Source organism: Dama dama, chromosome 24, assembly GCF_033118175.1.
Source record: "Dama dama isolate Ldn47 chromosome 24, ASM3311817v1, whole genome shotgun sequence".
Taxonomy (NCBI): domain Eukaryota; kingdom Metazoa; phylum Chordata; class Mammalia; order Artiodactyla; family Cervidae; genus Dama; species Dama dama.
The window spans coordinates 20,336,625-20,356,063 of NC_083704.1; the positions used below are offsets into that span (position 1 = coordinate 20,336,625).

Here is a 19,439-nt window from a genome sequence, read left to right on the forward strand (position 1 = left end):
CCTTGGCCCAGCCTTTTCTTTACACATGCCACCCTGACCGTGGGCTGAAAGGACTCAGACCACAGTGAGATGAAGGACAACTCAGCTGCCAAAGACCACATGGACACCTGTGCCTGGAGCATCCACAGGTCTCGTCTCCGTTGCCTGAGGATGGGCTGGGCTCCTGGGGAGTCTCCAGAGTCCAGAGCTGAGGTCTGGAGGAGCCTGGTGTCTGCGCCCAGGAGAACATCTCAGATGGAAGACCGTGGCCTCCTAGGAGGGAACAAGCAACTCTCCCCGTGGACCTCAGAATTATTTTGCTGGGGCACTGGCTCCATGCAGGATGGAATTCTAGGCTGTGGGGACACATGGTGAATGAATGAATGCCCCCTCACCATGTATGTAGCACTTGGTCTCAGATGCCCAGAGGGGGGTCTCAAGATGAGATACCAGGGTACCTGAGGGGTCTCAGACACCGGGAGGGGCTAGGAAAGAGACTCCTGGGTGGTTCACTAACCAGCCAGGGAGGGGGTTCAGGTCCCCAGGATGAGGACGTTGCCTTCCACACAGCCCCACTTCCTGAGGGGAACAGGGACTCACTCAAGTCACCCTGAAAGTGCAGCTCGTTGATAGGCCTGCAGGCCCGGCTGCTCCCTGCTTGGTGTCTTGTGGGGATTCGGCCTCCCTGTTTCCCGTCTGCTACCTGTCCATCCGTGTATTGCCTCCATACCACCTCTTCCCACCAGCCCCACTGTACCGTGAGCGACGGTCCATGCCACACAGCATGGTTTTCTAGAGAACCTCTGAGGAAAATATCTATTTTTAAAATTAAAGTTTTATTTGGACATAGTTGAAGAAGCCAAATATTTCTAGAACTTTTTTTAAACAAAAACCTGCAGTTCCCCACAACTCCTCCTTTCCAACTCCCAATAAGTGAGCAGTTCCAATTCAGTTGGTATTTTTGGTGTTTTCCTGTCCATGGAAAGCATACCTCCAACACCGCTTTCCTCCTATTTTCAGTTTTAGGCATTGGCTATAGATGTATTTCTTCAGCACTCCCATCACACACACAAACACTATATACACAATTCCCCTTCCTCCCAACATGGTTATGTTACTATTTGAGGTTACATTAATACTTAGTATCTATATTATTATGACTATGTAGACACTGATCTCAACCAAGCCATATAATACAATGATTCCATTTCCTTTCTCCTATAACTTTTTACTTTTGGCTCTTTTAAACATAATTTACTTTGGTTTCTGGGTGTTTATCACTGCTGCATCCCCAAACCCTTTGTCATAAAGGGTTTCCAGTATGTGCAAACACAGCGAGTGTTCCATCCATTTCATCACTCTCACAACCAAGGAGCAGTGCAGGAAGACAACCCTAGGAACACACTGTGCAACCAGCTTCCCACGAGGAGACGGGAAACTGCGTAACAGCCTCCCCCAGCCTGTCATTCCCTGTCGCTCTTTGCTGAGACTGTGTCCCTTCAAGTTCACTGCAGAGATCTTTAACTTCTAAAAGGTTTATGTCTTAGTGGCCTCCTTTTTCCTAACCCTAAAATTTACCTTCTCCTCTGGACCACTTCCAGGAATGACATTCTGAAGAGCTAGACTGTATCTCCCTGGGTGTAAAATTGCCTGCGTGTAAAATTCAGGCTGGAAATGACTTCCCTCAGAATTTTAGATGCTGGCATTTCTGTTGAGAAGCCCAATGCTGTAAAGTTTAAAAGGATGAAATGAAATGACAGCCCCCTCTGATCAATATCAAGCCCTGGAATCATGCTTTCTCCCTCCCACATTGATCCCCGGGCATGTCCTTGGGTGAAGACAGAGTGAGAGGGGCTGGGATGACACAGGGCTGGCCATGACTTCATGACTTGGTAGTTGTTGAAATGGGGTGCTTGGTACATGAGAGATCAGTATATTACTCTTTCCTTGGAAATGTTTGCATTTCCCATCATTGTAATTTAAAAATAAACAGCAGTTCCCCATTTCACAGAGGGCAAAAAAAACCGGTCTGTACACTGGTCATACATGATACCACCCCCTCTTACCTCTCTGCCTTCATCTCCTACTCACCTCCTCATTCATTGCTCACTGGCTTCCTTGCTGTTCTTGGAACAGGACAGGTGTACTCCTGCCTCAGGGCCTTAGCACAAGCTGTTCCCCTGCTTGGAATGCTCCTCCTCTGTGGTTTAAACCTGCTCAAGCATAGTCCTCTCAGTGAGTCCATCCTGACTATTCCATTTAAAATTGTGACCTCTGCTACCCATCATTTTCCATGCCCCTTTCCCAGCTACCTATTACCACAGCAGTTATCATCCAACACCCTGTATAACTATTTACTTGTTGCTGTTCCCCCTTGCCTCAGCTGAAGTTAAGCTCCAAAAAGACAGGAATTCTTACTTGATGTGTTCACTGCTGAATCCTCAACATTTAGAATAGTGCACAGTAGGTTCTCGATGAATGGATGAGCCACATATAAACATTCTAGTAGAATGCCTGGTAGGAAGTGAGCACCATGGGACTCATCATAATCTAAAAATATGCCACTGAATCATCTGATAAATATAAGTTAATTGTTCAGCCAGTACCTTCTGTCCTGGTCTTTGGAAAGTGAGATGACGAATAACGGACATTTTCTTTGGAATCAGCAAGGCAGGGAGGGATTCCCACAGTCTTAGGAAGTGGGCAGATCTGCTTCGAATCCTGGATCAGCCACTCGCCAGCTGTGTGACTTAGCCACATGGCTGAGCCTCTCAAAACCTGGTCTCCTCACTGATGGTGCTGGATGGAAATGTTCTGCAGTATAGGGCTGGGCTGGAGGCCCCTGGGTGAGCCTCTGCTCTTCCCAGAAGATAGGACTATTTCTAGGTGATCCTACCTAGGTGCTATGTCCCTATGAGATCTGCTAGAGGGGTCAGCAAGCAATGGTTGAGAGCACTGCTCAGGAGGGACAGGCATTGACATCACTGGGATCACAAAACTGGGTGGTGACTCAGTCCTGGCCCAGGCTAAGCCCCCCTCGCTAATCCCCCCACCCCTCAAGCCTGAGGTTATAAACAAGTGACTCAGGAATGATGGGAGAATGCCCCATAACAGTTCACACCAGTGTCTTGGGGGCTAAATTTAACCCACAGCTGCAGCCTCTGGCACTTTGAGAACAAGTTAATCTTGGTGGCTGAGGCTGATGTGTGCGTGCATGTTGTGGAGTGGGAGGAGGCGGTCAGCGGTCCAGAGCAGGGTGGGCATTGGGACTGGCTGCCCCAGACCTCTACACGGATCCCTTAGATACTAGACAGGTGTAGGGGCCCCAAGGCTGGGCAGGCTCAGGTCAAGCTTAGGATGGACAAAGAACTGAGCATAGACAGCTTTCCTGGAATATTCTGAGTGTAACTTTTTGTTTGTTAGTTTTTTGATTCCTGGGTGTTTTAACAGCTAAAATAGTTGAACCTACAAAACTGAATCTAGCACGTCTGACAGCTTACAATGTGAAACCCTGTGCCTGTGTATTGACAGGGACACAGAACCACAGTGAGTGGTACTGTGTGATTCTGCCCCTGCACAGAACCACAGACTCACACAGCAGTGTGATTCTGCTTTCGAATCACAGCAGAACTGAACTGAAGCCCTTAAAAATCGAACTCACCTGTCTCTTCACTGTGCAGGAAGGGAAACTGAGGTGCAACAGAGTGATCTGGCCTTCTCAGGCCCCACAGGAAAGTGGCGACCTTGTTTATTCGAGTGTCTTCTTGCTTTCTTGCACAGTCCAAGGAAGATCTCCGAGCTGGGAGAGAAAAGTCTTCCCATGTTAAAGCTGAGGCAACAGGTTCCCCAGGCCCAAATTCATTGAGTGGGAAACCTGAGCACACGGTGTCCAGGACTGGGTGGAGGGAGATACACTCCAAGGAGGATAGGAGCAGCTGGGCAGAAAAGCCCAGAAGGCCTGGAGGAAGGGAGACCCTTGAGGGATTGGAAGGCTTATCCCTCCTTGGACTGAGAGACAGAGCTTGGGTCATCCCCTTCCCTGAGGGGCATCACCTAGACCAAGGAAAGCAGTCGAGGCCTCACTGCGCTCCGTTTAGAGAGGAGGTAGGGAGGCCCTCATCTTTCAGGGAGGACCGAGACACCCCACCCCAGTCCCATGAACCCCCGGGGGGCTCAGTCAAGGTTGCTCTGGGGGGAGGGCCTCGGCCCAGCTGTCCCCTCTGCGTCATGTGCAGGAGGCCAGGCAGCTCGTCTTACAGGGCCCGGTCCAGCTCTATATATAGCCCGGCTTGGACAGCTGCGTAGACTGCGTGCGACCCAGCAGGAAGGCAGGGAGGGCGGAGAGGAGGCCACCCACCATGGCGCTGGGCTTGGAGCAGGCCGAGGAGCAGCGGCTGTACCAGCAGACGCTCCTGCAGGACGGGCTCAAGGACATGCTGGACCACGGCAAGTTCCTCGACTGTGTGGTGCGGGTGGGTGAGCGCGAGTTCCCGTGCCACCGCCTGGTACTGGCCGCCTGCAGCCCCTACTTCCGGGCGCGCTTCCTGGCCGAGCCTGAGAGCGCAGGCGAGCTGCGCCTGGAGGAGGTGTCCCCTGACGTGGTGGCCCAGGTGCTCCACTATCTGTACACCTCAGAGATCGCGCTGGACGAGGCGAGCGTTCAGGACCTCTTCGCCGCGGCGCACCGCTTCCAGATCCCTTCCATCTTCACCATCTGCGTGTCCTTCCTGCAGAAGCGCCTGTGCCTGGCCAACTGCCTGGCGGTCTTCCGCCTCGGCCTCCTGCTCGACTGCGCGCGCCTCGCCGTGTCCGCTCGCGACTTCATCTGCGCGCGCTTCTCGCTGGTGGCCCGCGACGCCGACTTCCTAGGGCTCTCAGCCGACGAGCTCATCGCCATCATCTCCAGCGATGGCCTCAACGTGGAGAAGGAGGAAGCCGTGTTCGAAGCGGTGATGCGATGGGCAAGCAGCGGTGACGCCGAGGCGCAAGCCGAGCGCCAGCGCGCACTGCCCACGGTCTTCGAGAGTGTGCGCTTCCGCTTGCTGCCACGCGCCTTCCTGGAGAGCCGCGTGGAGCGCCACCCTCTTGTGCGTTCCCAGCCAGAGCTGCTGCGCAAGGTGCAGATGGTGAAGGATGCCCACGAGGGCCGCATCACCGTGCTGCGCAAGAAGAAGAAGGAGAAGGGGAAGGAGTCGGCTGGGGCCAAGGCCACTGACAAGGGCACAACTGAAGCCAAGGCGGAGGAGGAGGAAGAGGAGGCAGAGCGCATCCTACCCGGGATCCTCAATGACACCCTGCGCTTTGGCATGTTCCTGCAGGACCTCATCTTCATGATCAGTGAGGAGGGCGCCGTGGCCTATGACCCGGCAGCCAATGAGTGCTACTGTGCCTCCCTCTCGACCCAGATCCCCAAGAACCATGTCAGCCTAGTGACCAAAGAGAACCAGATCTTCGTGGCTGGAGGCCTTTTCTACAATGAGGACAACAAAGAGGACCCCATGAGCGCTTACTTCTTGCAGGTGCCTGGCCAGCCTTGGGAGGGGCGGCCAGTACTGACTTCTGGGCACTGGGGGGCGCCTTGGGATCCAGCAGAGGCCTGTGTCTACTTGTTGGGGAATGTCATTGGGTATAGGCTGAGATGTAGACCAGGAAAGATGAATGACAGTCACTTGCCTGAAGGCTGAAGATCGTTATAGGCAGTTGACAATAAGATGTATAACTTTGGTGTCTCAGTTTCAGGGAGATGTCAGCTTTCAGATGGTCAATATGTTGGAGGCCCTAGCTCTGTGCAGGGATTGAGGTCAGGGACAGTGAGAACGAGCAAGGTCAGTGTAGGGGTCCTGGCTAAGACCTGTGCATGAAGCTGGGATTGGAATGTGGAACAGTGTGTCTCAAACAAAGGGACCATCCTCCCTTCCCTTCCCATTGCACAGATAAGGAAACTGAGACCCAAGAAGGATCAGGAGAGTGGGGTGCCTGGTTCAAGTTATAATGTGACAGTGGGATCTCAGAGGGCAAACGTGGTTTCCTTGTGACTAGGCATGTAGGTTTAAGCCTTGCCAGTTGGGTGAATTTGGAGACATGGAGGGGAGGGTGCAGTGCTTCTGGGTGGGAACCAGTGAGCACGGAACAGAGATGGGAAGGAGCCTAGTGAGTAGTGGGCTTACTGAGGCCTAACCAGGCTGGAGAGGGGTGAGGGGCAGCATGGTGCCAGTGTTAAACTGGGGGGGTGGGGGTGGGGAGAGCATCTCCGCCAGCCGAGGCACACGGTGGGCACATTGTGTATTCTCTCTAGGCATCTGTTTGTAAATGGTGATATTATACTTCCTAGCTTGATAAAGTTGTCTGAAGGTTAATTGATGGTTATAAAGTGTTCATCAGCATAGTGCTCAGCCCTCAGAAAACTCCACCAAAAGATGAGCCACTAGTATAGTTATTAACAGACTGTTGGGAATTCCCTCTTGGTCCAGTAGTTAGGACTCCACTGTTACTGCTGGGGGATGGGGATGGGGTGGGGTTCAATCTCTGATCAGTGAACTAAAATCCCACAAACCATGCGAGTGTGGCCAGAAAAAAACGACTGCTGGAGTGCACAAGGCCACAGACTTATTACACTGTAAGTCTGAAGGAGTGGGTGGCTGTATTTGGGCCTTTCCTGTGTAGTGGGATGGGATGGAAAACGGGGCAGGCACGCCTCAATTCAGGAATTGTACTGGGGAAGGGCCAGGGCAGCAACTGGACCTCCCTCTCAGAGACTCCTTCTCAGCTCTGCAAGGGATGCCCCATCACGGTGCTATAAAAGTTATCTCCGGGCCCCTGTGGGGTCGGGACCCTCGGCTGTCCTCAGCCCGATAGGAGGAGGGGCACTGCCTCCAGGCACCGCCTCCAGGCTGCGCTGGCCCTACCTGCAGGCCCGGACTCCTCAGGACCCGGGGCGGCGGGTGGACAGAAGGCGCTGGGCCGGGGCTGGGGAGAGGGGTTGATGAGGGGGTGTGGGGAGGTCGCTGACTGGCCGCCCGGCCCGCAGTTTGACCACCTGGACTCGGAGTGGCTGGGGATGCCTCCGCTGCCGTCGCCGCGCTGCCTCTTCGGACTCGGAGAGGCTCTTAACTCCATCTACGTGGTCGGCGGCCGAGAACTCAAGGACGACGAGCAAAGCCTGGACTCCGTCATGTGCTACGACAGACAGTGAGTGCGGGCTGCGGGGCGGGGCCAAGGATCCGGGGGCGGGGCCAAGGATCCGGGGGCGGGGCGGGGCTGGCAGGTGAAGAGGGAGCGAGGAGCTGAGCGGTCTGGGGAGTTCCGGTTAACAAGTTGGGTGCATCCCAACACGTGTTGCGTGGTGGGCGGATGCAGAGACTGACAGAGAGCGCCTTACTGCCCTCCCCTTTAGGTCGTTCAAATGGGGCGAATCGGACCCGCTGCCCTATGCCGTGTACGGACACTCGGTGCTCTCCCATATGGATCTGGTCTACGTCATTGGCGGGAAAGGCAGCAACAGGTGAGGCCCGGGCTTGGAGCGGGACTGCAGCAGCCGGGTCGGCGGGCGGAACCGAAGCCGTCTCCCCGAGGCTGTCAGGGGTCTGTCCCGCCTGCCTTGGGAGGCAGCTGGAGGGACTGGACCAAGGGAGAGAGGCGGCTCTGCGCTCCCCACCCCCGCCTTCTCCTTTCTAACTGCCCCTCCACCCCGACCCCATAGGAAGTGCCTGAACAAGATGTCGGTCTACGACCCTAAGAAGTTTGAGTGGAGGGAGCTGGCGCCCATGAAGACTCCCCGCTCACTCTTCGGGGCCACCATCCATGACGGCCGCATTTTTGTAGCTGCTGGGGTCACAGACACAGGGCTGACCAGCTCAGCCGAAGTGTACAACATTGCGGACAACAAGTATGGCTGCTTCCCGCCTCCCCGCCCCCTTCCACAGGACAGCCAGGGAGGAAGGTCCCCACTGTAACCCTCTGGCCCCGTGGCTTTGGGCCTATGTCAGCCCTCTCTGTGTCTACCCTGGCAGGAATCATAGCACCTACTTTGGGTCTCCACTGTTGAGCTTGGACATCAGCACAGACCTAGCCCCTTTACTCTGGTCAGCAGTGAGGTGGCTTCCCCTACAAGATGGGGCAAGTGTTATGGCCAGCCAGGTCTGCAGGCAAGAGTTCCCAGGAGATGCCAGGTTCCTCATTCAGAGACTCATACCGGTCACTGGCCTGATGGCTAGAGATAACAGCAGTAACCAAGATAGAAGCTGCTCTACCCGGGGAGGTCAGGAAGAAAACTGTGCTAGCAGGCCAGTTGGACTCTGCCAGCTAAATGGGTGGTGGGAGGATGCTTGAAGGCAAAGGAAGGCTAGTGCCAAGGCAGTTAGGAGGAAAAAAAGACAAGCCCATGGAGAAAAGGGCTTTGGTCAGGCTGGATGGAGTGTGGTGGGTGAAGGGAGGTGGGGTTGGTGGATACTGGGGCTGGAGAGATGGCCAGTTGGGCTGAGGCACTTTATCCCCAGAGTAGTGAAATGCCTCCAATGGGTTTTAAGCTCCCATCTGTGTTTTACCAAGATGCCTCATGGCAGACCATGTAGAGAAGAGATTAGGGATTTCCCAGGAGGCAGGGGTACAGCTGTGTAGCAAGTGTTGATGGTGGCCTGGAGCTGGGGGTACAGCAGTGATGGGGCAGAAAGGATGCACCAGAGAAAGATCTAGGCCAGTGTTTCTCACATGCACAAGAATCTCCTGGGGATCATGCTAGAATGCAGATTCTGAATCTCAGGTCTGGGGAGGGATCTCAGAATATATTTCTAACAACCCCCCGGGTGATGCTGATGCTGCTGGCCCATAGGCCATACTCAGCAGCAAGAGTTCAGGAGACAGAAGAAGCAGGATTTAGCAATTGATTGAATGGTGGGGGTGAGAGGGACAGGTGGATACTTTTGTGTGAGGCTGGGACGTCATTTATTGAGGAACTATTGAAGTTAGGTAGGAAAAATGAGGGTCCACTTAGAACATGTGGATGTGAGATGCTTGGGGATGTCCAGGAGGAGCCTACAGGGCAGAGAGAGGGCTGAGCTGGAGGGTGGGATCTGGAGGTCAACAGTACTCCGTGGGGACAAGCTCCCTCAGGAGAGAGTGAGTGAGTGGGAGAAGCTGAGGCCCAGGTCCTGAGGGACAGCAGGGGCAGATGCTTTATTCAGCAAGGAAACCTACGAGGTGAGGCTGGGGAGCTGCAAGGTGAAGAAAGTCATGTCAACAGAGGTGTGTACTGTGGGCCCTGGATTCCAGAGACCTGAATTCCGGTGGTTGGGAGAGGGGTTTTGGAGGGATGGAGGTCCAACCTCGGGAGTTAGGGGGAGTGAAGGCAGCTTGAGAGGCTCTGGGCTGTGAAGGGGAGAAGAGGGATGGGGCAGGAGTGCACAGGATGGTCTCAATGGTGACTGAGGTGGCCAGTAGGAGTTGGTTTAGGAGCAAAGGCGGGACCTTGGGGAGATCCCTGGTGGGTTTCATGGGGGATAGGTTGGATGGAATGATAGGGGAACAGTGAAGGGAAACGTGAAGGGCAAAAGAATGGGGAAGAAGAGAAGACCAGAGGGTGTTCCTGAGCAGTCAGGGAAGAGGAGGTTGTGCTTGCAGAATGGATGCCTGGGAGTTGGATTTTGAAGGGTGCAGCTGAAGCTATGGATGCTGGCAGGGGACAGTCACTGGGCTTGCCAAGGCCCATGGGGGCACCCCCCTCATGCCCCCTCCTTCCCATCAGGTGGGCACCCTTTGAGGCCTTCCCACAGGAGCGCAGCTCACTCAGCCTGGTCAGCCTGGCGGGCACCCTCTATGCCATTGGTGGCTTTGCCACTCTGGAGACGGAGTCCGGGGAGCTGGTTCCCACAGAGCTCAACGACATCTGGAGGTGAGCCTGGCCCCAGGGAGGGAAGAGGAATTGTGAGCAAGGCTGGCTGGGCACCCAGGCAGTGCCTGGCAGGCTCATGGGCGGGGCAGAGCTGACTGCCTTTCAGGGAACCCTGTGGGGACGGGACAGCAGACATGCCTTGCTTAGCCCAGGGTCTCTCCATTTGGTTGGGAAAGTCTGGGTGCGCACACATGGCACCGCACCCCACTATGGGGTATCAACAGTGTCACAGTCAGAAGCCGATGCCCAGGTTAGGACCCAGACCCACAGAAATGGGCCCCAGGGAGCAGAGTGGGCTTTTCCTCTCTCCTCCCTCCTGAGGGAGAGAGCTGGACTGGGATTGAGAAGTAGCTGGATCCTAGCTTCTCAGTGCCTTGCTTCTTTGGCTGATGGTACCTGGAGGTGGTCGGAAGAGGTTTCAGCCCTCTGGGGCAGCTTTTGAACCTTCAGTGATGCCAGTACTGCAGGCGGCCTCTAGGGGGCAGCACTGCTGGGAGAACAGGACCCAAGACATTGAGGGTGGTGGGGGTTACTTCTTGGAGGGTTCAGTTCAGAAATTCTCAAGAGGAGGGGACTGAGGAGGTGTAGACCTTCCTGGAAGGAGATGGACTTCCAGGAGTTATGGGATTCTTGGAACTTCCCTGGTGGTCCAGTGGTTAAGGCTCCATCCTCCCAATGCAGGTAATGCAGGGGGCATGGGTTCCATCCTTGGTCAAGGAACTAAGACCTCATATGCTATGTGGTTAAAAAAAAAAAGAAGGTGGAATTCTTGAGAGGGAGCCCTTCCTAGAATATAGGTGTTCTTTAGGTAGGTGCCCACCCCTTTCCCAGAGCACGAAAAGGAAGGAGGTGGGCCTGGGGCTGGGAGGCAGCACCTCCCAGGGGTGGCCTGCTGCACTCTTCCTGCTGGGTCCCACCCTGGACTTGGCTGACTGAGCTCTATGTCCTTGTCCCCACTCCTCCCACCCCAGATACAATGAGGACGAGAAGAAGTGGGAGGGGGTCCTCCGGGAGATCGCCTATGCCGCCGGCGCCACCTTCCTACCTGTGCGGCTCAACGTGTTGCGCCTGACCAAGCTGTGACCTGCCCAGAGGGCCTGAATGTGCCCTGTCCCCCATGCTGTAGACCACAGAGGCCTGGCCTTCTGGGTGGGGACTCCAGGGAGGAGTCCCTGGCAGAGGAGTTCGGCAGAGGCAGAGCCCACCTGGATCCCATCCCGTCATGGTGCCCCAGGAGCTGCTTCAGCTGGGACAGGGAAATTGCTGCCCAGTGCTGGGCCTTCGGGCAGGGATAAGAAACTTTTGGCCTCTCCAGTGTCTCATATCCCCCAGTGTTCTTGGTCTATGAGGCAGAACCTCACGGGGTGTCAGGCTGCACCCTGGTCCAGTCCCAGACTGGCTGTGTGCCAGTAAATGCCCCACAGGACTCAGCCTCCTCGCCTGTCAGGTGGGGAGCAACCCCATCTAATGCACCTTGCAGCCTGAGTAAGTCTCCTTCTGCGAGAAGAATAAAGTGCCTTGCGAGCAAGCAGCTGAGTCTGGGATGAGATGCTCCAAGCAGCAGTGACCAGGTAGTTTGAAGACCTGGGGCTTCTTGTGTTCAGCTGCTGGGCTGCCAAGGTCGGTGGCCTCTGCCCTCCACATGTGTCTCCTACATACTCTGTGTGTGTCGAGAGTTTGAGCCCCCTCCCTGGACCTCCAGCTCCTCATCTTGCCTGGACAGGGAGCTGGGAGACCATGGGGGGAAGGGGAAGGGAACGGCCAGACCACGGTAGAAAAGTCTTTTATTCTATCAGTCCAGGCCCCATCTGGCCTGGCCTGGACCAGGGCCCAGGAAGAGCCGAGCAGAACCCATCCCGCTTCCCCTCCACCCCTACTCCAGCTTCTCTTTGTCCTGCTTCTGCTCCTCCTCCAGAGCCAGGGTTCGCTCTCGCTCCTTCACCAGTTGGACACCACAGTAGGTGACAAACAGGATGGCCAGCGTGGTCCGGGGGAACCCTGGGTGGGGAACAGGTCATGGGTCCTAGGAGCAGAGCCCCCCTCCCCCTGTGACTCTTCCCTCCCCACTTGACTGCCCCCTCCCTGTTGGGTCCTTGAGGAATTGTGGTGGGGTGGGGACATCTCAGGAGGTCACGATTCTCGAAGTGGACACAGGGCACATTCTGTATCCACTGTCCCTCACCTGAGAGCAGCAGGCGCTGGACAACCAGCTCTGTGAACTCCGGGCTGTTCAGGCTTACAAGGTTGTACATGACGATGGCCCAGAAGTTCATGGCCCCAAAGACGGCTCGGACCCTGCGGGACATCTGCTCTGACAGAGAGGTCTGCTTGGTCCAGGAAAACATTGGCAGTGAGGCAAGAGGCCCAGGGGAAAAGAGGATACAATGAGTTAGAGGCCTTGCCCACATGGCCACAGGATCCTAGGATATGCTGGTTAGCATATCCTGAGACTCACAGGTTAGCTCTCCCTCTTTGTTAAACATGGGAAACTGCACCCTGGAGAGAGGACACGACCTGATCAACACATCTAGCGCCAGGTGCCCCCACCCTGCAGAACGTAAGGGAGGGCCAGATACCCACAGGAGGAGTCATTACCCTGATGACCAGGAGGGTGGTGGTGAGAAAGTTCTGGACTGAGAGTCAAGTGTGGCTGGAAGACTCCAGAGGTCAGTAGTGCCACCTACTCCAGGGCCCCAGCCAACCCCAGCCCCAGTCCTTCCCTGCTCACCTCAATTTGCGCTAGGGGCTCCATCTCTGCCAGCTTCTGTACCCAGAGCTCAAAATTGAGCCCAAAGCAGTTAAGGCATGACCACAGGTAGACAACATCACAAGGTCCAAGCCACAGAGTGGTGATGGCAAATGTGGCTATGGTGGCCCCCAGCTCTGGGATCACTGCAGAGTGCTGCCCACCAATGTGGTCATACACGTACCTGCAGGAAAGGTGGAAAAGGGGCCGGTGGGAGTGTGGGAAAAGGAAGGTGGGAGGTGGGTAAAGGATACACGAAGTGGGGCAGCTTCCTCAACATTATCATCCGGGGCATATTCAACATCCTGGGCCTCAGGTGGCTGCTCCTCTTCTATCCAGCTTCAAAATATGGAGGGCTCAGCCTTGAACTTCCCGTCCTCTCCAGCTACCTTCCTTCTTCAAGTGATCTCATCCACACCCAAGACTCTGAATGCCATCTCTATGCTGATGAGCCCCAAATGTATCTCCTGACTCATAAATCCAACTGTTACCAGACACCTCATATGAATGACGGACTCCCTCATCCCTGCCCAAACCTGCTTCATTCCCATCTCAGCTAATGACACCACCATCCATTCCGTTGCTGCCAGAACTCTTCGTGCCATCTTGGATTCTCAATTCCCCTCTCCACTCACATCCAAGTGAGCAACTTCTACAGCTCAGTCCTGAGCACTCAGTCCTGAGCACTGCTCATGCCTCCAGTAACACCACTCGAGTCCAGGCGATCATCTCCTCTTACACAGATTATTGCAGGGACCTAAGCTGTCTCCCTGCTTCTGCCTCTGCCTCTACTATCCACTGTCCACACAGCAGCTTCTGTTGTTTCGCTGCTCAGTTGCATCCGACTCCATGCGACCCCATGGACTGCAGCATGCCAGGCTTCCCTGTCAAGGCAGGTCTTTTAAGAGTGTAACCCAGATTACCTCACTTCCACAATTATACCCTCCCTCAATAGCTCCTCATTACAGTTAAACTCAACCACCTTCCTATGGCTAGAAGATCCCACGTTGTCTGGTTTCTTCCTCCCTCCCTGACCTCATCACCCACCATTCTCCGCCTCATTCACTGTGCTTTCCCCTTCACCAGTCTTTCTGACACTCAGAGACACACAGCTGGTTCCTGTCTTGAAGCCTTTGTACCTATTTTTCTCTCTGCCTGAAAATCTGTCCTCCACATTTCCTATCATTCAAGTCTCAGTTCATCTCACAGAGGCCTGCCTGGACCCCAACTAAAGAAGAGTCTATCCCATTACATTCTTTTATTTTCTTCATAACACTTACCACTCTCTAAAATTATCTTTCTCTCTCTCTCTTTTTTTTACCTGTTTATGGTCTGTTTCTCCCCACTAGACTGTAACTACCATGAGTTCAGGGTCTTTGCCATTTTCACAACTGTATCCCCAGAGCCTAGAACAGTGAGTGCCTGGCACACAGTAGATAGATACTCAATAAATATTTGTTAAATAAATTTGGTTGAAGACCTGTTGCATAGCTAGTGTCTCTGTTACTTGACCTCATTTCCAGTGACTTCTTCTCCACTCCACTCCAGTCACCCACTCCCATGGCCACACCCCAACTTTTTCACCACTTCTTTTACTTCTTCCTGATTTCCATCCTTCACCCAGCCCCACTAGGGGCTGATCTGACTCCCTAGTTCCACTTCTTCAATCTCATTGACTCCCCCTACCTTCCTCATCTCCTGATGCCATTCTATTTTTACCACCCTTCTTAACAGGCTTATATTCAATGAGTCATCATCACAAATAACCTAAAAACCCTTCTCCCTCACTTCTTTCTCACCCATCTGGGAAAGCCCAAATCACCCACTTCCTCCTCACCTTCACCCTAGAAACTAAACCCTGATGGGAAGAATCCCACACCTTGACATATTAGAATCCATAAATCCACCACCTCCCACACTATCTGGGCTGTCAGTGTCAAAGTTTCTCTAGTCAGCTTCTTCTCCCAGGCTCTGCAGTGGCTACTCCACCTTCATCTCTCCGGCAGATATGAGTGGGTGTGTGGTGATCTAAGCAAGGTAGGCACATAGATGCTGCCTCCCTCCATCCCCAAACAAACAGCTCTCAGCAGATGACCTTGCCTCTTATTTCACAGAGAAAATCAAAGCCTTCAGGAGGAATCCCTCACCTTTCCACACTCACCCACCATTCTTCTACATCCACACTGGCTTTTCTTCCTCCTCCCTGTCCTAAAGCCAGACCTCTGCCTGGCACTGGTTCCATTGCCTCTTCCCTTCTCAGGGACCTCCCTCCATCAATCACCCCTCTATCCAACATTGCCAACTTCTTCCCCTCTACTGAATAATTCCTCTCAGCACCCAAGTATGTCTCATTATTTCTTGTCTTTAAAACACCTACTTCTCCCTTCAGCCATTCCTATGTGTCCCCTTTCAGTGCCAAGCTTCTTCCAGGGGTTGTCCACATCGTAACTCCCCTGCAGTTCCTCAGTGGCCCCCCCAACTTTCCCTCTCCTCCCCTGCCCCTGTGTCTCCCGGGAAACGCTGAAAACCTGCAGGCAACCAACACTCATGCTCAGTCTCTGGCTTCAGCAGCATCCAACCTGCTTGCCCCTACCATGCCAGAATGTGCTTCCCTTAGCTTCCAGGGTGTCCCATGATCCTGACTTTTCTCCTGCTCTTGTGACACTCTTTTTAGGCCCTTCTGCCAGCTCCGCCTTCTCCCTTCAACTAGAGTCCTTCCTAGCACACGACTTCCTGGGAGTCATCATCCCCTCCTTCCTGATGCCCTCAATCCCAGGCCAAGTCCTGTCCAGGCTGCCTGCTGTGTGTCTCCACTCCACCATTCTCTCACCTCCAGGGCCCCTACCCACGTCCAAACCCCCATCTTTCACTTAAACCTCTACCATGACCTCCTCACTCCCTCCTTGCTTCCTCTGGCCCAGGGGGTGACCTTTGAAATCGTGGACCCATCTGGACACTGCCCTGCTTAGACACCTGGGGGATGGCTGTGACATCCCCCCACCCCACCCTACCCCAACTCACTTGCAAAGCCAGTCATTGATGCCACGGTCAAAGTGTCTGTAGGAGGAGAGGAGAGCAGACAGGTGTAAATCGGCCAGGGGCCCAGCTCTGGAGCATGGGGGAAGAGGCTAAGGGAAGGTGGGGATACCGGGGGCGTGTCCCCGGACCTCTCACTCACGTCTCTGCGAAGACATAGAGCGCTGTGATGCACTTGGGAGGCTGGGGCGGGTCCAGATGGTCGAGGCGCGCAACGGTGTTGACGATGCCGAAGAGGACAGCCGCCTTCACCCAGTCGTACACCAGGTTTGAGTAGGCTAGGCCAGCTGCGGACAGAGGGTCGTTAGTGCCTGGGGGCCGTCACATTGGCATCCCCTCCCGCCCCTCACCCAGCCCCGGGCCTTCCCAAATCCAGCGTGGTAGCTGAGCCCAGTCCTTCCCTGCGGAAAATTACCAGCTCCTGGGGCTGTCCTTACGCCCGGACCGCCCCCACGAGGCTCCGCCCCCATGGAGGTCCCGCCCCCTCCACGGAGGTCCCGCCCCACTTCCGAGGGCGGGGCTGGCCCTGGGGAGATGCTGTCGGGCTGTGGAAATCGGCCCTAGGCCCCAAGAGGAGTGGGGCGCCCTCTGTAGGATACCCCTCCGGGCCTCACAGGGCAAGCCTACCTCCAAGTCCCGCGCATTTCAAACAGCAAAGCCCCGCTCCCCCACCCTTCCACAGATGCTGCCGCGGCTGTGACTCCGCCGCTGTCGGGGGGCGGGGGGGGTGGGGTGGGGGGGCAGAGGTCGGTTCTGAGGTGGATGCCCACCCCCGGTCCCTGTGCTGGGCCCGGCGCGCACCCACCGAGGGCGCTGTCCGGGAGACGGTTGACGAACTTGAGGTCACTGGGGATGGTGAGGATGTAGAAGAAGTGGAAGAAGACGTCCACGGCCAAGATGGCTACCACGCTGAGTCCTGCTTGGGCCCGGATGCGCCACAGCTCGCCCTCTGGCCGCACGGGCTCCACCTGGCTCACCTGAGGGGACGCCAAGTGTCTGAGCGGGGAGGCCAGCCCTGCCTGCGGGAGGAGCCCTGTCTGAATGGTGAGTCACCAACTGTCTGGGGACCTGAGGGTGAGGGGAGACGCCGCTTCATCCCGGCTGCCCCGAGTGTGGAGACCAGGCCCCTCTGGTTCCTGCGAGGGGTTCACTGCCAGTCATGGTGAGGGGAAGGGGCTTAGTCCTGTCTTGGGAGCCCACAGGGTGTCCGTCCCCTCACCTGAGCGTGGAAGCGATCAAAAGTCATGATGGGTCCGAAGAAGAAGAAAGGCAGGTAGAAATTGTACTTGAGCAGGTCGGCTAGGGAGTAGCGGCGGTCAGGGTGGGCACAGCTCTCCAGCGCGAAACTGGTGCAACGCAGCACCGTGAAACCGCTGCCCCCGTGAAACAGCACCTCTTGAAGATCAAAAGTCCCTGTTACAAACCCGCTCTGGATGGGAGAGAACAGGCCGCCGGCTCACCAGGATGCCCCTTGTCTCTGGGAAGCCCATCCCGCTTCCAGCAGGGGCCCAGCCTGGTCCTGCCCTCTCCCTCTGCCTGTGCAAGTCAGCACTGGCTGCCCAGTGCCAGTTAAGTGCTGGGGTAGAGCTGGACATGTATGCTGAGGTGGAGGTGACTCCACCTCCACTCCCTCATGGGCCAGACATGCTCTGTAATCAAAGGGTTGAAGACAGGTGGGAAAGTGAAAGACATGCTTGGGGAGACTCTGGAGGCCAAGGTTTTGGATGGAGTAAGATGTTTGGGGTCCGGTCCCTGCACCCTCCACCCCTGCCCTGCCCCAGCACACACCTGCCAGGAAATGAGGGGGTCCAGCTTGAAAGAGGCAAGGCTGGCCAGGCCGACGCCAAGACAGAGCCAGGGCTGGCCAAAGAGTGAGACAACATAGAGGCCCACACAGTGGCCAAGCAGCAGCAGCAGGTACCAAGGGCCCATGATGCCCACCACAGCCAGGGCCCCATACACAGCGTACATCCAGGAGCGGAGCTGTGGACAGGGGAAGTGTGAAAGTGAAAGTGTTAGTTGCTCAGTTGTGTCTGACTCTTTGCGACCCCATGGACTGTAGCCCGCCAGTCTCCTCTGTCTGTGGAATTCTCCAGGCAGGAATATTGGAGTGGGTTGCCACTGGAGAACGCTTCAGTTACCTCTTCAAGTAAATGGAAGTGGGACCCCAGGATGCTCATTCTTCCCACAACCCTTACGAGGGGAAAGGGAGGGGGAGGCTGGGGGGGCTCAGGTCCAGCTCACCTGGGGGGCAACCATTGTGCAGAGTTTAGCAAATAGCACGTGTCCGGAGAGGGTGAAGATGATGACATTGCGGAAGGAGGTGAACCACATGACCCATTCGAAGTCAGCCACATCCTGGGGCAGGTCCCGGCAGGTTAAGGTGGGTTAGAGGCAGAGTGGGCTGGTCAGGGTCCCAGCACCTTCCCCACTCCCAGAGCCTTCTTATACATTAGAGGAGAGCAGTGGCAGAAGGTCCCTGCCTTCCCCTCTTGTGGCAAGTACCCGGAAGATAAGTTGAGAGGAATGAGGGGCACCATATGGGCTGCCCTGCTCCTCGGAGCTCCCCCTCTGCCCAGCACCTTGCCTGACATTCTGCCATTATTGCAGTGTTCTGGGGAGTATGATGCTGGAGGCCCTGCTGAAGCATGCCTCGAGTTGTTTCTTAAATGAGCAGGGTCTGGGCAGACTTGATGTGACCCCAGGAGGACAGAGGAGGGGCCACTGGAGGAATGGAGGCTGCTAAAATTCAAGCCAGGGACCCTCCCCAGTGAGAGCCCTCTTGTTATGTGGGACCACTGGGAACAGGGGAGAGTCAAGAAAGGTTTGGGACAGGAAAGGTGTGCCAGGGATCAGGGACCCCGGTCAGGTACCCCGAGGTGTGGGGAACCTACCATCTTCCGACCAATGTACTCCCAGCCAGGTCTCACAGACTCCCGGAAGGCCTTCCTGTGGGCCCCATCTGAGAACAGAGTGTGGCCTCAGGGAGGGGTCCCTTCACACCCATACCTGCTTCTATAGCAAGGCTGATGCCACCCTAGGGAGAGGCGAGGAGGTCTGGGTCTCTCTCTGCCTTTGATTCTCTCTAGGTCTCGTTGTGTGTCTGGGGCCAGGTCTCTGTATTCCTGAGTGTCTGAGCCTCTCTGTTTCTGTCGCTCTGGCTCTGGCTCGGTCCAGGTCTCTGTTAATTCTTCTGCATTTGAATCTCCCTATGATTGCATTTGGCTCAACACCCCCCCACCCTGACCCCTTCCCTGCTCAGGGCCTAGGGACTACCCTTGAGTCTGGGGCTTCTTAAGTTTCTACCTTGCTGGGCAGAGAAACTTGCTGAGAACCCCAGGGGAAGAAGGGTCCCACCCCTCTGCCCCCGGGCCCAGCTGTTACCTTGTGAAGCCTCAAGGAGGCCCCGGCCAGCATAGGCTAGAGCCCCACTCAGCACCAGGGAGTACAGGCCTAGCTCTGCCGTGGGCAACGCTGTCTTGATGCCCATAGCCTGGATGGGGCTGAGGGAGAAAGATCCGGTGAGGACCCTGAAACCCCTCAGCACTCCCTCGTGCAGTTCTTGGTCCCTCACTGAGGTGGTAGGTATCCCACTCTGAAGAGAAACTGCCTTTCCTGCCCCTTGGGGACCTCATACCATCCTTCCCCCCCACCTATCTCCCACTCCTCCCAGGCCCCCTACCACCTGGTGCCCCATCCTAGCTGCCACTCTAGCCGCCCTTCCCACCAAAGGCTCTTGAAAACATTCTGTTCACTCTCAGCCTGCCTTCTTCACCTTCATTCACTCCACCA

General features: G+C 55.6%; 2 protein-coding genes across 2 annotated transcripts; one reads left to right on the forward strand and one right to left on the reverse strand.

The window, feature by feature from the left end:
- Positions 1-4,337: 4,337 nt before the first annotated feature.
- Positions 4,338-11,309, forward strand: KLHL40 (kelch like family member 40). The gene is made up of 6 exons (XM_061129141.1): positions 4,338-5,498; positions 7,007-7,167; positions 7,373-7,480; positions 7,679-7,864; positions 9,719-9,865; positions 10,837-11,309. Exons 1-6 carry the CDS (start codon positions 4,338-4,340, stop codon positions 10,946-10,948), a joined length of 1,875 nt encoding a protein of 624 aa, XP_060985124.1. The 3' UTR covers positions 10,949-11,309.
- A 429-nt stretch (positions 11,310-11,738) lies between these two features.
- HHATL (hedgehog acyltransferase like) lies at positions 11,739-19,137 on the reverse strand. Its single transcript, XM_061127897.1, has 11 exons — positions 19,032-19,137; positions 18,542-18,609; positions 17,892-18,005; positions 17,436-17,630; positions 16,867-17,076; positions 16,453-16,624; positions 15,790-15,934; positions 15,633-15,668; positions 12,594-12,795; positions 12,048-12,189; positions 11,739-11,863 (listed from the first exon to the last, which is right to left on the reverse strand). The coding sequence occupies exons 1-11, from the start codon at positions 19,135-19,137 to the stop codon at positions 11,739-11,741; spliced, it is 1,515 nt and encodes a 504-aa protein (XP_060983880.1).
- Positions 19,138-19,439: the final 302 nt, after the last annotated feature.

Coding starts and splice junctions, on each gene's coding strand:
- KLHL40 (XM_061129141.1), top strand. CDS start 4,338: ATGGCGCTGGGCTTGGAGCAGGCCGAGGAGCAGCGGCTGTACCAGCAG. Junction 7,168..7,372: donor GTCATGTGCTACGACAGACA/GTGAGTGCGGGC, acceptor CCTCCCCTTTAG/GTCGTTCAAATGGGGCGAAT. Junction 7,865..9,718: donor TACAACATTGCGGACAACAA/GTATGGCTGCTT, acceptor CCTTCCCATCAG/GTGGGCACCCTTTGAGGCCT.
- HHATL (XM_061127897.1), bottom strand. CDS start 19,137: ATGGGCATCAAGACAGCGTTGCCCACGGCAGAGCTAGGCCTGTACTCC. Junction 18,610..19,031: donor CCTCCTTGAGGCTTCACAAG/GTAACAGCTGGG, acceptor CTCTGTTCTCAG/ATGGGGCCCACAGGAAGGCC. Junction 17,077..17,435: donor ACCCCCTCATTTCCTGGCAG/GTGTGTGCTGGG, acceptor TCTCCCATCCAG/AGCGGGTTTGTAACAGGGAC.